General features: G+C 54.0%; 3 protein-coding genes across 5 annotated transcripts; 1 reads left to right on the top strand and 2 right to left on the bottom strand.

Annotated features, from left to right (window-relative positions):
- The first annotated feature begins 32 nt into the window (after positions 1-32).
- On the top strand, positions 33-6,117 carry ALDH9A1 (aldehyde dehydrogenase 9 family member A1). The gene is made up of 11 exons (XM_072343067.1): positions 33-301; positions 660-805; positions 1,689-1,818; positions 2,095-2,229; positions 2,717-2,913; positions 3,040-3,180; positions 3,617-3,805; positions 3,879-3,966; positions 4,281-4,422; positions 4,926-5,038; positions 5,370-6,117. The coding sequence occupies exons 1-11, from the start codon at positions 121-123 to the stop codon at positions 5,462-5,464; spliced, it is 1,557 nt and encodes a 518-aa protein (XP_072199168.1). The 5' UTR covers positions 33-120; the 3' UTR covers positions 5,465-6,117.
- Positions 6,118-6,337: 220 nt separating this feature from the next.
- Positions 6,338-15,230, bottom strand: MGST3 (microsomal glutathione S-transferase 3). Of its 2 annotated transcripts, none has more exons than XM_072343072.1 (6): positions 14,982-15,230; positions 9,352-9,475; positions 8,640-8,713; positions 8,183-8,240; positions 7,184-7,256; positions 6,338-6,557 (listed from the first exon to the last, which is right to left on the bottom strand). In XM_072343072.1, exons 2-6 carry the CDS (start codon positions 9,466-9,468, stop codon positions 6,448-6,450), a joined length of 432 nt encoding a protein of 143 aa, XP_072199173.1. In that variant the 5' UTR covers positions 9,469-9,475; positions 14,982-15,230; the 3' UTR covers positions 6,338-6,447. The 2 variants fall into 2 exon arrangements, with proteins under 2 accessions (XP_072199173.1, XP_072199172.1); XM_072343071.1 differs by lacking the exon at positions 14,982-15,230 and adding an exon at positions 11,839-11,990.
- Positions 12,875-14,983, bottom strand: LRRC52 (leucine rich repeat containing 52). 2 transcript variants are annotated; one of them, XM_072343069.1, is made up of 3 exons: positions 14,260-14,974; positions 13,257-13,321; positions 12,875-13,113 (listed from the first exon to the last, which is right to left on the bottom strand). In XM_072343069.1, exons 1-3 carry the CDS (start codon positions 14,882-14,884, stop codon positions 12,958-12,960), a joined length of 846 nt encoding a protein of 281 aa, XP_072199170.1. In that variant the 5' UTR covers positions 14,885-14,974; the 3' UTR covers positions 12,875-12,957. The 2 variants fall into 2 exon arrangements, with proteins under 2 accessions (XP_072199170.1, XP_072199171.1); XM_072343070.1 differs by having other exon boundaries at positions 12,936-13,321; positions 14,260-14,983.
- Positions 15,231-15,241: the final 11 nt, after the last annotated feature.

The raw sequence follows: 15,241 nt of genomic DNA, 5'->3' as shown, positions 1-15,241 counted from the left end.
CCACGAGGGGGCGCTCCAGCTCCGGAGGCGTGGCGTGAGGGGCTGAGAGCGCAGGCGTGGGGCGGAGGAGGCAGGCGGGCAGCGGCGCGGAGCCCCCTGCCGGCGTGGCGGTGCCGTCCCATGGTGCTGCCGTTCCTCCTGCCCCGGCTGTGCCGCCCGCAGCCCGCTCTCGCCGTGAGCACCGCCATGAGCACCGCCACCGGCACCTACTCCATGCAGCAGCCCCTCAACTACCGGGCGGGCTGCCGCGTGCAACCCGTTGACGGCGGGCAGCCCGAGGACGTGTACGAGCCGGCCACGGGTACGTGCTGGAGGAGCGCCGGGCTGAACTTTACTCGTTGCTTTGCCTCGGGGTGTCCGGGGTGAGGGGGGGAGAAGGGCGGCGTAGTGACGGGTCCTGGGGCTGCTGGGGGGAGGGTGACGAGCTGCAGAAGAACCCTGCAGAGGTTGGAGGTGACGAGTGAGCCCAACTGCGGGGGGAGGCCGGGCTTTGGGTTTAACCCCCCCGAGATCAGAGCAACAGAAACCGGGCACGGCCGAGTGGGTTTGGGTGCGAGCCGTGGGGCTCCGTGGTGGGCCTGAGATCTCGGGCTTTTGCTGCGAGACAAGGCTCGTTTTGCTGATGTTTACTAATTGTTTTGTGCTTACAACGTGCCCAGGCCGAGTGATAACCAAGCTGCTGTGCTCCGGGGAGAAGGAGGTGGACCTGGCTGTGCAGAGCGCCAAGGCTGCCTTCCAGACATGGAGCTGCACGTCGGGCATGGAGCGCAGCCGTGTGCTGCTGGAGGCTGCCAGGATCATCCGGGTACTGCACCGCGCTCTGGGTGCCACCGGGTGGGCTCGGACCCTCCGTCCCCCTCCCAGAGGAAGGCAGGAGCTGAGAGCTACCTTTGCCCAGCAGGCAGTGGATGCTCTGGGCAGGGCACTGTGTCCCGTGGCTCCTTCCCTGCCTTGTTCAGTGAGGAGACATAAAGCTGAAGGATCCAGCTCAGATATTGCAAGGCGTGCGTTTTCCAGGCTGAAATTGCGTAACTGACACATCGTTGAACTTTCAGCTTGACAGACCCTGCAGCCACGTGACTGGAGCGTCCTGCTTCAGCAATAAGAAACCACCAGATACACGCATGAGAAACAGAGGGTGCAGATGTGCTGCCTTCATCTGTGCGACAGCACATTCTTAGACATCAAAACCGGTCCCAGTCGAGACACGGGCCTACAAGAAAGCAAACCTCAGTGTGGGTGCAATGAGAGCTGCTTGCTCTTACAGCCAAACTAATGTCAGCAGCAGGGAATGGCTCTGCCGGGGCTGCAGGCTGCTGGAGGACACTTCCCAACTGCCTTGCATTGCCTGTCCTTCCCCGAGTCCTCTGGATCTGTTCAGATCTCGCTGTTTGCTTTTCCCCCACCTTATTTCTGTGCATTCCAATCATTGTTTACCATCTGTCTTCTCTGTTCAGGTTTGCTAATCTTTTAGATAAGCAGGGCTGTTAAGCAAGACTGCAGGAGCAGCGAGCCTGGCAGCTATCTGCCATTCACCTGGGATGGGTCGCCTCTGGCAAACTGCTGAGTGGGGATGTGCAATTAGAGATGATGATTACTTGAGGCAGAGCCCGATTTGGATGTCGTGTGCATGAGAAGCTCCGCACACCCTGCTCTGATGTGTAATCCTTGTGCTGGTATCCTCGCAGGAACGGAGAGATGAAATTGCCACCTTGGAAACCATCAACAACGGGAAATCCATCTTCGAAGCCAGAGTGGATATTGACATATCCTGGCAGTCCCTGGAGTATTACGCAGGACTGGCGGGATCTTTGTCTGGTGAGACCTTCATTGGAGTTTGTTCTTTACTCCTTGGTTATCTCCCACTGCACGAGGCCATCTCTAGCATTGGTTTCTCTAAGAGATGCACTACTGCTTCTCCTGAGCATCTCTGCTTAATGCTGCCATGCTTTGTGGGCCCTCACACACCTTCTGTGAGCTTGCTGGGTTAAAGCTGTGTCTGTTCCCAATCCTAAGAGAGATCTGGCCTCAGAGGCTCTGACTGAACGGGGAGGTGCTTTGTTCTTCTCTTACTTGTGTTTATCCTCTTTGCAGGTGAACACATCCAGCTTCCAGGGGGATCCTTTGGGTACACTCGCAGGGAGCCCCTGGGTGTGTGCGTTGGGATTGGAGCCTGGAATTACCCTTTCCAGATTGCCTGCTGGAAGTCTGCCCCGGCCCTGGCATGCGGTAATGACCCTAAAGCAGGGCTCTCTTAGACCCTCTGCCTGCTCAAGCTCCTCTTTGATGCCGGGGGATTCTGTGGGGATGGAGTTACGGACCCTGGGATTGCCTTGAAGGAGGCACTGAAGGGTTTGCAGAGCCTTCGGGCAGGAAGGAGATAGGAAATGCGAACATGACAGATGCTGAGAGGGCAGGTTGTGCATCAGGAAAGAGGCTGATGGCTTGGCTGTGTACCAGGGATGGATGGCTCTGGAAGTGTCCTGCAGTACGGGACCAACATCCCCATCTCCCCAGCCTTTCCCAATAGGAGATGGCAGCTCTCTCCATTCTTTGATTGCAGAGAGTTCAGCCAAAAACGTTTCCTCCTCTCTTTGATGATCTTTTGACATCAGCAGAAACAAACTCATTGTATTGGGTGGGTTTCTTTTGTCTGGCTTTTTTTTCCCCTTAAAGCACGTTGGGTGTTAACTTGCTTCTGTCTGGGTTCCCTTAGGCAACGCTATGGTCTTCAAGCCTTCTCCTTTCACCCCTATATCCGTGGTGAAGTTGGCAGAGATCTTCACAGAGGCCGGTGCACCCAAGGGGCTGTTCAACGTGGTGCAGGGTGGAGCAGCCACAGGACAGTTCCTCTGCCATCACCCAGACGTGGCCAAAATCTCTTTCACTGGCAGCGTGCCCACCGGCGTCAAGGTAAAGGCACCGTCACGAGGGGTTGTGCACCAGCCTTCCTGGTGCGGTGGGGAGCGTTAGTCTGTACAGATGAAACATTCCATGTTGGCCGTGCGTCACTTGTCTCTTTGTCCTTATTCCTGGCAGATCATGGAGATGGCAGCTAAAGGGATCAAACCAGTCACCTTGGAGTTGGGGGGCAAATCCCCCCTTATCATCTTTTCGGACTGCTCCCTGGAGAACGCTGTGAACGGAGCCCTCATGGCCAACTTCCTCACACAGGGAGAGGTGCGTATTCATGGGGCAGGGCTGTGGGTTGGGACCAGAGGCAGCCTGAGAGCTGTCGAGGTAGCCAGCCTGTGTCCTTCTGTAGTGAGGGATGCCCTGAAGCTGCTATCTCGTCACACATCTCCCTGTGCAGTGCCACAAGGGAACCTCCAGTGCAGGGTGTCCCAGCAGGGCATAGACTCCCATCCCATCTTTCTCTGGCACCCAGTACGATACAGTGCACACTTTAGCCACCTGGTGGCATCAGTAAAGCTATGTCCAGAACGCACTGTTCTGTGCAGTCAGGAGCGGGATTGTTTGCTGTCTCCAGAACTTCACTGTCCCCAGGTCAAGCTGGCTGTTTTAGCAGCTGTGAAGGGCCTTTTCTGAGGGTCTGTAGCAGGACCCATGCAAAGTGCTCTGTGTCTTACCCTGAGCAGCTTGCTCTGTATTGCAGGTGTGCTGCAATGGCACGCGGGTGTTTGTGGAGAGGAAGATTCTGGACGCCTTCACAAAGGAGGTGGTGAAACGCACCCAGAAGATCAAAGTTGGAGACCCGCTCCAGGAGGACACGCGGATGGGAGCCCTCATCAACCGGCCCCACCTGGAACGTGTGCAGCGCTTCATCAAGCAGGCAAAGGAGCAGGTGAGATTGCAGCGCTGCCTTGATGAGGATGCCTTGAACAGGCCTGCCTACTTTCTGCTTGCCTCTCTCCCAGGGTGCTCAGGTGCTGTGCGGGGGAGATCTGTATGTACCAGATGACCCGAAGCTGAAGAATGGCTTCTACATGCAACCATGTGTGTTAGGTACGATCCTGCCTATTGGTGGCGTTGTGGTTCTTTGTGAGGATGTTCCTGAGTTTCTTCTAGATGAATTTGTGTACCCATCTGTGTACGCCTCTGGTGTGGACAGGTACTTGTAAGGGTGTATGAGTGGTAGCTGTGGAACCCACATGAATGGTGTCCAGAGGAGTCTCTGCAGTGACACACGCAGTTAGTGCCTTGCTGTGTTAGATGCTGGATGAGACTCAGCTGTGTAGTGCTGAGTGCTGTCTCAAAGGCTTTGTGGGTTGCAGAACGTACAGGCTGTGCCACTAACTCTTCCTTCTGAATGCTCCCAGGGAACTGCAGAGACGACATGACGTGTGTGCAGGAAGAGATCTTTGGGCCTGTCATGGCCATTCTGCCATTTGATACAGAGGCGGAGGTCGTGGAGAGAGCCAACAACACCAAGTTTGGCCTGGCAGGTGGCGTCTTCACCAGGTACAGCTGGGAAGTGGTCTGGGGAGGGGAAGAGTAAGGAAATGTTGCAGTAACTTGATGTTCCTCTCACAGTGCCTGGCATGGGCATGGATATCCTCCTCCAGGAAAGCTGTAGCAAGACAGTGCCAGAAGGGAACTTTTTAAATGACTGCACATCTCCTCCTGGCTTTTCCTGAGGGCGTTAGGTGGGCCCAGCTGTCCTTCAGGCTCCTTGCAGCCTGCATTTGGCCTGCTGCCTGCTTGCACCTCCAGGAGACGTTCACCAGCAGCCTGCTGAATGCAAAGATGGCTCTTGGCTGCTTGCTGTAGTCTGCTTTGCTGGTGTCCTTGTCCTGCCATCTCAAATGAAACGCTGTGCTGAGCAGCCTTGGGAATAGGTGCTGTATCCTCTGAGCGGGCAAGGACTGAGTAGGGCTGGGCTCTAAAAACCACTGCAACCTGCTGGGGGTCTCAGGGATAAGGGGGTGAAAAGGGGCTGCAGCTGAGCTGCTGTTTTCCTGCAGGGATATCCAGAAGGCTCACAGGGTAGTGGCTGCCCTCAAGGCCGGGATGTGCTTCATTAACAACTACAACATCAGCCCCGTGGAGCTGCCTTTCGGAGGATACAAGTCATCAGGTGAGCAATGCTTGGCCTTCCCCGGACTCAGCTCCTGTATGTCTGTGATGGCCAATGTGAGCGGCCTGCTGCTGGGGCAGACAGGCACACTGATTGCCTCTAAGGCATGGATACCACACTGGGAAGCTGTGGAAGGGATTACGGCTTCGTACTGAGCGAGCACAGAGGTGAGCTTCAATATACATGGCCTTTATTGCAGCAGAGCTCACCCTGTTCTTGGTCAGAAGCGCTGCCATGAGGTGGTGCTGCACTTGCAGTGTGTGTGTGTGTGTGCTGGTGTGAGTGGTGCTCGGCACTGCCTGTTGCACTCACTTCTGCCCTGTCCCTGCAGGATTTGGCAGAGAGAACGGGCGGGCAGCCATCGAGTACTACTCGCAGCTGAAGACTGTCTGCGTGGAGATGGGTGATGTGGAATCTGTGTTTTAGTGGCTCTGGGGCCATCTCAGGAGAGCATCAGCCAGAAACGTGGATCAATTACACAGCAGTAAAGTGCTCTAAATTGTAAGTGCCTGGAGGTGGGGACGAACCAGAGCAGCTTTTAGCCATCCTGCTCCTGCAATGGCAGTGTACACACAGCTCGGTCTGTGGGCCTCCTCTGTGCTCTCTGGTGGAAGAAGGGGACCTCAGACCAGGAGGCAGCGACCCGCCTTTCAGCAGCAGCACCTGCAGCTACCAAAGGCTTGGTAGTGGCAGAGGCCCAGCCCAGGCTGCTTTTCCCCCAGTGCACCTTGACCACTATTGTCCTCCAGCCTCAGTTAATTCCAGTTCTGGCTCCTTAACAAGTTCTGACCCTGCCTCCAAGGTGGGACAGGGTGCTGTGGGGATGGTGAGCTGATGCTGCCTCGACAGGCATTGCTGCAGATAGTTTCTACACACAGTGCACAGCATAACCAGAGCAGTAGTGAGCTCTAACATGAGGCACGTCGCTGCCCGTCTTAATCAAGAGCTGTTTGATTTCCTTTCTCTCGGCCTTCTTTTCTAAATGTGGTAACTCTACGATGATGAAATAGCAAACTTAAATGTTTGCTCACGTCTTTTCTTTTGTAGCAATCAAATAAATACTAAATCTGTTTGGAACATCTTATTGGAGAGTGACATGAAGGGAGGAGTCCAGAGAAAGGGTCTGAGTGTGAGCTGGGCTGTTGCTGGATAGCTTAAACAAATGGTTTATAGGACTGCGAAAAGCTGGAACCTCTCTGCCTGCTAAGCAGGTTGCCATAGTGCCATAGAACCAGAGCCATGCTGGCTTTCTGTCCAGTTTCTTTAGATGGCCCTCGGTAACTTCAGAATGAAAATGCAGAACTGACAACTTCCTTTTATTGAATGAGGAGGAAAAAAAAAAGCAGGCAATGAAATGTTCTACAACAAGAAATCCTTCTGGTTTCCCAGGAAGCCACGGCGATGGTCAGTTAGTCCGGGCAGATCCAACCAAGCTGCTGAAAAGCTGAATACACACCTGTGCCCACCAGCCCAATGAGTGCAGCTTGACCAACGGCCCCCCTCATTCGTTTTTTTGGCTCTGGAAAAGGACGTGTCTTTGTCAGTTTAACAGTAGTACTCAGCTTTCTCACCCAGGCTGCCCCCAGCTCTGCAGGGCTGTTTCTACCTTCCCAGCACTACCCTGAGTTAGTACAAGTGTGTTTAGCTTTCCTTAGCCTTGCCCTCACCTTCAGAAAGGAAGGCTGGGACACTGCTGTGTGTGTGACAGACCAGAACCAAGTGGAGTGCAAACTCAGATGCCCCTCATAACCCCCTGTAGTGCGGTTTGTTTCAAGTCGTGGGGGAAGTAGTGGCCTAAAATACTTGGAGTCAGTTGGGCTCCTTCCCCTGGGGCAGCGAATGCGTGTGCAGTAGTCAAAAATACCATCAAAGTTCAGCCCATCCTGAAAATGAATGAAGGAGTCGGACCTAGAGAATAATCCAGGCACAACAGCAGCTGTGTGGCTGCCCTCTGTGTCTGTTATTAAAGCAGTGCCCTTACTAACAGCAGGAAACACACAATGCAGAGGTAGCAGTCTGCAGACCTGCACTGTGACTGGAAGCTTTATGCTGCCTGCTTGGCAGGAACTCGAGAAAAGAGCCCAGGGATCACAGTAGGAGGCTTTAGTTTCCAAGCAACTTCTGTTCTACAGGGTAAAGACCCACCTCCTGTGTAGTATCCGTGGGCATACAGGATTCTCCCAAGGATCCAGGCGACGCCGAGCCCTGTGGCAATCCGCTGGAGAGAAAGGAGAAGCATTAAAGCTGTGCAGACTTGCTGCTTGCACCTGCTCAGCTGTTGGAGCAGCCCTGCTTCAAGGAGTGATCACAGAATTCAGCATGGGTCCTGACCCAGCTAGGAGTCAGCCTGAGTGGTGTGTGGCTGATGGTGAAAGCCACAGTGAGTTGGATTAGAATCATTTTCATGATGCCTTTGGTGCTCTGCTGCAGAGCCTTCCAAGGCCTGCTCCGTTGCTGCAGGCAACACCTACAGCAGGAGGACTTCCGCATTGCCTCTTCATTTAGAGCTTGACGCAATGTGACTTTAGTTTGCTAGATTTACTTAATGCTGCTTCCTTCCCTTGCTGAAAAGGAACGTTCAAGAAGAACCTGATTTGTCTATCAGTGGTGAAGAAAAAGCTGCTGCTTTTAGTCTCTCCCACATACCTGCCTCCTCACAAGTTTGCTGCATCTTTCGTTTTGAAACAATCCAGGCCTCTTTTTTTTTATCATCCTCCACACACCTCCTTTAGTGGTGAAAGTGGGTGGGAAGATTGAAATGTTCCCCAGCTATTCTTATCAGACAGACACTTCTTTAAAGTGTGCTTTGAAAAGGAGGTGAAAGGTTCCCACCCTATATAAAAACAGCTGCTGAGCTGCAGGCTTGAGAGAATCAGGCAGGGTTGTGTGGACACTCCCCACTGGAGGCTGTGGATGCTTCAGTTTGTCTGACAAGGAACACTTATGGAAAGAGGCTTACTAGCTGAAGCATCAGTAGTGAAAGTACTTGTGGTTCCACTGCATTTTCAGAAGAGGTATGGCTGTGGAATGAGATGGGGTTAGGAAACAGCCTGGCTGCCCCTAATGGGGTGAGCTTGGCTTCCTGCCTGCCCTGAGTCATGGAGTAGGTTCAGTTATGTGGACCTGCATGCCACAGTCACTTACCGGGTGGTAGATTCCACCAGTGGCTAAGAAGAACAGGAAGGAGGGATAAACTTCCAGTCTGAAAATAAGAAAGAAGGTTATACTCGTCTTCAAGTGGCCTGTAAAGAGAATATCTAGAAATGCAGTTGCAAACATCCCCTGCCAGGATTATTTGATGGACCTGACTGTTGTTAGTCATCATGTTCAAGAAGGCTGCGCTCTGTGCTGTGGCCAGAAATTGAGGCACAAAGTGAACTGCAGCGTGCACAGACTTCCATAGGCTTCAGCTCTGTCTAAGGCCACCCATCTGCTCTTTCCACTTTGTGCCCTGACCCACTGCTAAATACAGCCTACCACCAGCGAAACCAGTTGTTCCTCCCAGTGCCCCTCTGATGTACCATTGTAGCCTGGCTCCCGTTAGCAAGGTGAGCTCTCCTCGAGGAGTCTGGGGCAGTGCAGACTCATACGTGGTACTCACGTGTTCTGGTGAGCACGCTGGATGCAGTTGAATACTTTCCCATTCTCAGGATCCGTGCTGTACATGGCTGGATACTGCCAAAGAAAGCCAAGAGCAGAAGATGAGCAAGTGCAGCCAGTCTCCTCCAGCAGCACATTGCATGTGCTGCAGCACCTCTCCTCAGGGAGCGCATTGCTGTGCTGCTGCTTGGAGAACTGACTTGCTAGGGCAAGTTAGAGCCTGACTCCCTGCCCACAACCCACAGCTCCTTGTTTGAAACTGCTTTGTCCCTGTGTTCCACTGAGATCTCTTTGCTCCCAACATCATGCCTGTCTTCTCTGCAGGGAGAAAAAGGCTGTGTGGTTTCTTGCTCATCATAGTTTTCGAAGCTGAAAGCCTTGTGATTTCAGCTGTCTCGGCTCAGTGCCAAGCATCTTATCTGCCAAACCCTGATTTCTGCCATGTGTCTGCTCCAGTCTGGAGAGCTAGAATGCCAGCTCCATCCCTACTGCACTCACACTGTGGGGCAGGAGGGGTCAGTGGGTCACCCAAAAATAAAGTGTCACCACGCTTATCTACAGCAGTGCAGCTAAGGAAGGCAAGGGCTGTACACCCTTCTGGGCTGGGGAGGGAAAAAGGAGAAGGAGCAATACAGTGGGCAGGCTGGTAATCCTCTGCAGACAGGCTGGGATATCCCTGGTCCCTCTGCTTGAGACTGGAAAGGGGGACTCACCTCCACATTGTACTTCTTGCGGGCCTTTCCCACGTTCACAGCGAGATACGTCACCAAGACGAAGCCGGCAGCCCCCGTCAGGACTACGTAGCCATATTCTTTGGAGAGAACAGCCATCTTGGTGCTGTGAGAAAAACAGAGCCTGTTACTATTTCAGGGTGCGACTGGAGCTCAACACATGCAGAAGCTGACATGTCCTAGCACAAGAACTGGCTGAAGGAAAGGCTAAACTGTCAGGGAGCTTTTACCTTTGGGTGTCTGCAGGGTGTTCAACAGCACAAACCAAGGGTTCCCTGCTTAGGTCCAGTCAGATAAGCCTTAGAATCAGTAAGTGCACATGGGCAGTAGCAGAGGTCTCTAGTCTGGTCTCTGGCTTAGAGGCCCCTACAGATCGCATCAGCTCCGGCTCTCTGACCACATCCCGTGGCACTCCTGTCCTCACCAAAGGCTCCTCCCTTCCTGCAGCCTGGTTCTCCTGCTGCCCAAAACCAAGGGGAGGTGGTGGGCACTGCTGTGTAACTCATCCCACCCCGTGCTCCGGTGGTGGGCACTGCTGTGTAACTCATCCCACCCCGTGCTCTGGTTGCAGACAGGATCTGCACTTGCAGGAATGATTCCGCAGTCAGACCAGAGACCAGGTCAGTAAGTCTGATCGTGTCACTGCACAAAGCCCTCGCTCAGCTCCAGCCTGAGTAGCGCATCCAGTTCTTGGACCACCACCGTAAAAAGCTTAGAGCAAAAGTGGGAATGGGTCAGATGTTCAAAGATCTACAACAGCTTCTATGTGGGAAACAACCCAGCAAGCCAAGACTCTGAGATAAAGGGAGCAGACAAACAAGGATGGTATTAAAAAGTCTAGAAGCTAGAGAATGTGGATAGAAAGTGGTCGTTCGCTTCCAATGCTAGAGGTCACCAAATACAACCAGGGAATGATTCAGAACAAAACAAAGCTGTTTTTTCATGCATTAGGAATCAGACCTATGTAATGCCCTGCTAAAGGATGCTGCCACTACAACTGTCATAAATTCAATGTGGAGACCAGGCATGATGTGGGAATGAGAGAGAAGTTGGAAATGAAACCCCATCAAAGCCTGTGTTGGTGATGCAAGGCTTTGGTGTCTGTGGCACCGTCCCTGCAGCACAATCTGTCAGTGTGGAGGAAAACCATCCCACCTCAGTAAGGAAGCAGTGCAGCCTCCCCCCTATTGCAGTAGCACCGCTGTCCCTTGCAAAGGATCAATCTTCAGGGAGCAAAGGTTTTTACCTTTTAATCGCACAGAGATTATTGCTGGTGGAGCAAGAGGAAACCTGCTGGCTTTGTCCACACACAGTTTGGTAAGGAATTCTTAATAAGAATGCTGGGATGTCTAATAGAAAAGCATCAGCTGCACCCACACATAACAGGGGTGAGCACCTCAGAGATGGCACATGGAAGCTGTGGGACATTCCCACCTGGCACAGCAGGTCAGTGGTTTATTTCCCCCTTCACATTGCAGGCTTGCCCTTGCCCTCAGCAGCAAGGACAAAGCCTTTTGTCTTTCATGAAGCTGTAATTTGGGATTTTATCTTTTATGCTGGTAACAAAAAGCACCATTTGGTTGCGGTAAGCAATAAGGTGTTGTAAAGCCACACAGTAAGCCTTTGCTCTAGTAACCTGGAGCTAAAGCAAATGGAAGTCATCGTGACTTTCAGTTCCCTGCCTGCACGCTTTGTGGCCGCTTCCTGATGCTTTTGCAGCTCAGCAACCTTTGTCCACAGCTGCAAGGACTTTGCTGACAAGCACCACTGGCCTGCATAAGCCTCAGATTTTTATCTTCCATGCAGCAATGTCTCGGGCTGGAACCCACGGAGCCGAGGAACACCAGAGCATGACACAGCACAGGCTGAGGGCTGCAAAAGTGCTCCCAGCAACAATTCTTTCCAAGTTTGCTGTACACAGAATCGCAGGATGGTTTGTGTTGGAAGGGACCTTTAAGATCACGTAGTTCTGCTGCAGGAAGGGACACCTCCCACCACACCATGTTGCTCGCAGCCCCATCCAGCCTGGTCTTGAATGCTGCAGGGAGGGGGCACCCACAGTCTCGCTGGGCAACCTGTTCCAGTCTCTTCCTCGTATCCAGTCTAAATCTATCCTCTTCCAGTTTAAAGCCATTTCCCCTCATGCCGTCGCTTTCTGCCTTTATAAAGTCCCTCTCCTGCTTTCCTGTAGGCACCCTAACCCTATAATCATACACCATACTATAATCACAACCGTTATTACTCAGCAGAGCTAACGCTTGGCATCCGATCGCACCACCGGCCCAGCCTTCCTCTCCAGCCTGCAGAGCCCTTTGTCCGGAGGGGGGTGGTGGAGGTTGTTCCCCCGCACCGGCTCTATTTCTCTCCCGCTTCACAGCGCTCAGCCATCAGCCCACCGACCTCCCGGCAGCCCCGCTATGCCCGGCAACCCCGTCCGGCCCCACGGCATCACGCGCGGCCCGCACTCACCACAGCCTGCGGCGCGGAGCAGCCCGAACGCCGCGGGGCGGAGTGGGGCCGGGCCGGGTCTGGCCGCGCCCCCAGGCGGGGCACCTCGCACCGGGCTGCGGGGGGAGGACGCGTTTTGCCTGCAGCGTGTCTGCTCCTGTCTTTGCCATGCAGACTGTACGTAATATAAAGCGCCGGCACTGCTGCCCAGAGCTGTGGGTGCCCCAGGCCATGGATGGGCCTTGGGCAGCCAGCCCGTGGGATGATCTTTAAGGTCTCTTCCAACCTAAGCCATTCTATGGTGCTAGGATTTCAGCTTTGATTCGCAGTCAGCATCCCGGCCACAGTTTAACGGCTGTAAGACAGTGTATTAATTTATACCATGCTTGCTAAAATGCTGCTTTCCCCTTTTCCTCCATCAGATCCAGCTGGTTTCGGATGAGAAGCCAATGCTTCACACATGGAGCCACTGCACTTGTTCATGTAAGCAGATACTGCTGCTGGCAATTACCTGTGTTAGTGATATGAAGGATCTTATTTACAGCTCCCTTTGTTCTGCCCTGAACGTGCAGCCCTGGGACTTGGGACAGAAACACAAGCCATCTCCACGAGCACTTGGATTGAGTGAGAGGTATTTCTTACATCCAAAATAAAACCACTTTTAGGGTTATGCGACACAAGACTTGGTTCTGTAAGTGCTCACAAACCAGTGGGGTTACAGGGGGACAGCTGTCTTTTGCTGGAGAATGGAGAAGGAAGCAGAACCCAGCGGGATCCCAGGCCCACAGAAGTCCTGCTCTGAACCTCACTGTTCTGCCTATCCGCTCTCAGATTCCCTGCAGCTGATGTGAGCTATCTAGACTGGTCCCAGTGTGGCCAAAAAGGCCCTGGTGAACTCCTGCACGGTGCCGGAGCCTGTCCCTGTGACAAGGCAGGCTGCGTGCTGGCCCTGCTTTTCCGTGGTCTTGTGATAAAGCAGGAGTGTAAACGCTGCCGGTTGCTGCATGGCACTGTCTGCACCTCCTGTGGCTCTCACGGAGCATTCTGTCAATGTCCTGAGTCTCAGTGGAAGAAGCAGCTGAGAGGTGGCACTGTGAGTAAAAGCGGAGCACAGAGATCACCTTCTCTTCTGGTTTTATTTCACTTCATAAAACAAACTGCACATAAAGCTTGGGAAATCCCTCGGAAGGGCCTGCCTTCAATTCCCAGCACGGCATCCAGGAGGGCTGGTAGGGCTGACCCTAAGTGACTGCATCTTTCTCCTCTTCTTCTTCTTCTTCCTCCTCCTCCTTTGAGCTGTGGATTTGGTAGATGACGGCACAGATGCCAGCCAGCCAGGCCACCACAGTGCCAGCAAAGAATATGCAGAAGCCAATGAAACACAGGAAGATGTAGTCCTGCTTGTGCAGGTGGGTCTGGCAGCTGGACTGCAGCTGTACCTCTGCTGCAGGCATCTTCAAGGCACGAAGGGCTTCTGGTGTATAGCAGGTGATGTTGTCGGCGTCTGCAGAGGAAAAAAGCAAAGCAAGACTCTTTTGCCTGTGTCTATGCATTACTGAACAGGAGTCCTGCGGTAGCTGCGCTGTTCATCTCTGCTGATCGAGCGCTTTTGTTTCAATATAAGAGCACCTGGAATTGTTTTAAACACCTCCTGAAGTGACAAGGCTAAAGGGAAAGAGGTCTTCTTAGACTAGAATGGTAAGGCTTGCACACGTTTGAAAACTAGAGTGGTTTGCAACTAGGCATAGTCTCACCTGCTCTGCGAGAGAGAGGAAACTCATGAGTGATTCAGTAGCACAGAAATACTGTCCTGTCGTATTCCAGTACAGGCTGTGAGACAACAGATGCTGGCTTTTCTCTCTGAACACGGGCAGTATTTGAGCTAATGGGACAGGAGCAACAGCAGAGAGCCCAGGGCTGGAGATGCTGCGCCAAGGAGGTGAGAAGAGGGAGGAACAGACCAGCACTGTAAGCATTTCTGCTGATCACAAAGGGGGGTAACTGGCCACAACAGACACACCAACAATGCAGCAGCAACAAAAGATCAGAGCAGATGGAGAAAAGGCAGGACATTTAGAGAAGTAGCTTTCCCAGAGCACATCTCCCCTGAGCCAGCTCCTCACTGTTGGCCGCAGGGTGCTGTGACTCACAGGCACAGAGATGCCTCCTGAGGCTGCTGCCAAGCGATTTGAACCTCCCCTACTGTCCTGAGGATGTGAGCAAGTGGGAATGAGGGTGGAGGGTGTTTAGCCCAGCCGCTCCGATCAGTGCTTTGTGCAACACCTGATGATGGGATGCACGGCTGCCAGGCAGTGGCACAGCCCCAATGAGCTGAACGAAAAGAGATCAGAAGACCCTGGTCAGAAGGCCCTGATCAGAAGGCCCTGTCCATTCCACACAGGAAAAGAATGGGGAGAAGGATCCTGCTCACACGGCCCTCACCTGGAAAATGAACACTGCTCTCTGTCATCCAGGTGATGAAGTCCAAAAAGGAACAGTTGCAGTGCCACAGGTTGTCAGAGAGCCCCAGAAGCCTCAGGTTAGGCAGGTCCTGGACGGTGCTGGCATCTAAGAACGTTAAACCAGTCCGGCTCACATCCAGGTGTCTCAGCCAGGTGTTGTTGGCGAAAGCATCCTTCTCTATCGCTACCAGGTTGGGATTGTCCGACATCTTCAGCACCACCAGGCTGAGGAGCTGCGAGAAGGTGCTGTAGGTGACCTGCGTCAGGTTGTTGAAGCTGAGGTCCAGGTAGACGAGCTTGACCACACCGACGAAAGTGAAATCCAGGTCATCCCCCAAGAGGTTGTTCCTGCAGTCCAGGTACACCAGATCCGCCAGGAAGCTCAGTTCCACCGCCGGGAGGTACGAGACGTTGTTGGCCGCCAGGATCAGCTGCCTCGTGTCCAGCGGGATGGCCGCGGGGAACTCCTGCAGCCGCCGCCCCGTGCAGTTCACCTCCAGGTACCGACAGCTGCACCCGCTCGGGCAGCCGCCATCCCCCGCCGCCATCCCCATCCCCAAAAGAAACACGAGGCTCAGCGGCCGCCATCTACCTGCAGGAGACATGGCCCGCCGCTCCCACACCGCTCAGCCCCCAGGGGACGGCGGCAGGCCGCTGCGGAGCCGGCTGTCCGCTGGGACGTGCTCTACATCGGCGACTCACCTGACAGGCTGGCAGGCTGCCCGGCTGGAAGCTGAGCCCGGCTTCTCTGCGCGCTGAAGGGCGGCGGAGCACCTCGTTACGGTTCTGCGGCCAACCCGAAACACCCGACTTTTCAATCCACCGCTACTCTCGGCTTTGCCGAGCGGCTGCGACCCCCCAGCCCTGCCTTCCCGCCGCAGGCCGGGAGCTGCCACACAGCCGCGGGCGCGAAGCCCCAGCCGAGCAGCCGCCACCCTTCCCGCCACTCCCCTCGGCGCCTC

Source organism: Excalfactoria chinensis, chromosome 8 (genome assembly GCF_039878825.1).
Source record: "Excalfactoria chinensis isolate bCotChi1 chromosome 8, bCotChi1.hap2, whole genome shotgun sequence".
In the NCBI taxonomy this organism is placed as follows: Eukaryota; Metazoa; Chordata; class Aves; order Galliformes; family Phasianidae; genus Excalfactoria; species Excalfactoria chinensis.
The sequence above is the reverse complement of the archived record's forward strand: the minus strand, read 5'-3'. Positions and strand labels throughout refer to the sequence as shown.

Coding starts and splice junctions, on each gene's coding strand:
- MGST3 (XM_072343071.1), bottom strand. CDS start 11,987: ATGGCAAAGACAGGAGCAGACACGCTGCAGGCAAAACGCGTCCTCCCC. Junction 9,476..11,838: donor GCTCCGCGCCGCAGGCTGTG/GTGAGTGCGGGC, acceptor TTTTTCTCACAG/CACCAAGATGGCTGTTCTCT. Junction 8,241..8,639: donor CAGCGTGCTCACCAGAACAC/GTGAGTACCACG, acceptor TCTTATTTTCAG/ACTGGAAGTTTATCCCTCCT.
- LRRC52 (XM_072343070.1), bottom strand. CDS start 14,884: ATGTCTCCTGCAGGTAGATGGCGGCCGCTGAGCCTCGTGTTTCTTTTG. Junction 13,322..14,259: donor GAGCAGTGTTCATTTTCCAG/GTGAGGGCCGTG, acceptor TTTCCTCTGCAG/ACGCCGACAACATCACCTGC.
- ALDH9A1 (XM_072343067.1), top strand. CDS start 121: ATGGTGCTGCCGTTCCTCCTGCCCCGGCTGTGCCGCCCGCAGCCCGCT. Junction 3,806..3,878: donor TCAAGCAGGCAAAGGAGCAG/GTGAGATTGCAG, acceptor CCTCTCTCCCAG/GGTGCTCAGGTGCTGTGCGG. Junction 3,967..4,280: donor CATGCAACCATGTGTGTTAG/GTACGATCCTGC, acceptor GAATGCTCCCAG/GGAACTGCAGAGACGACATG.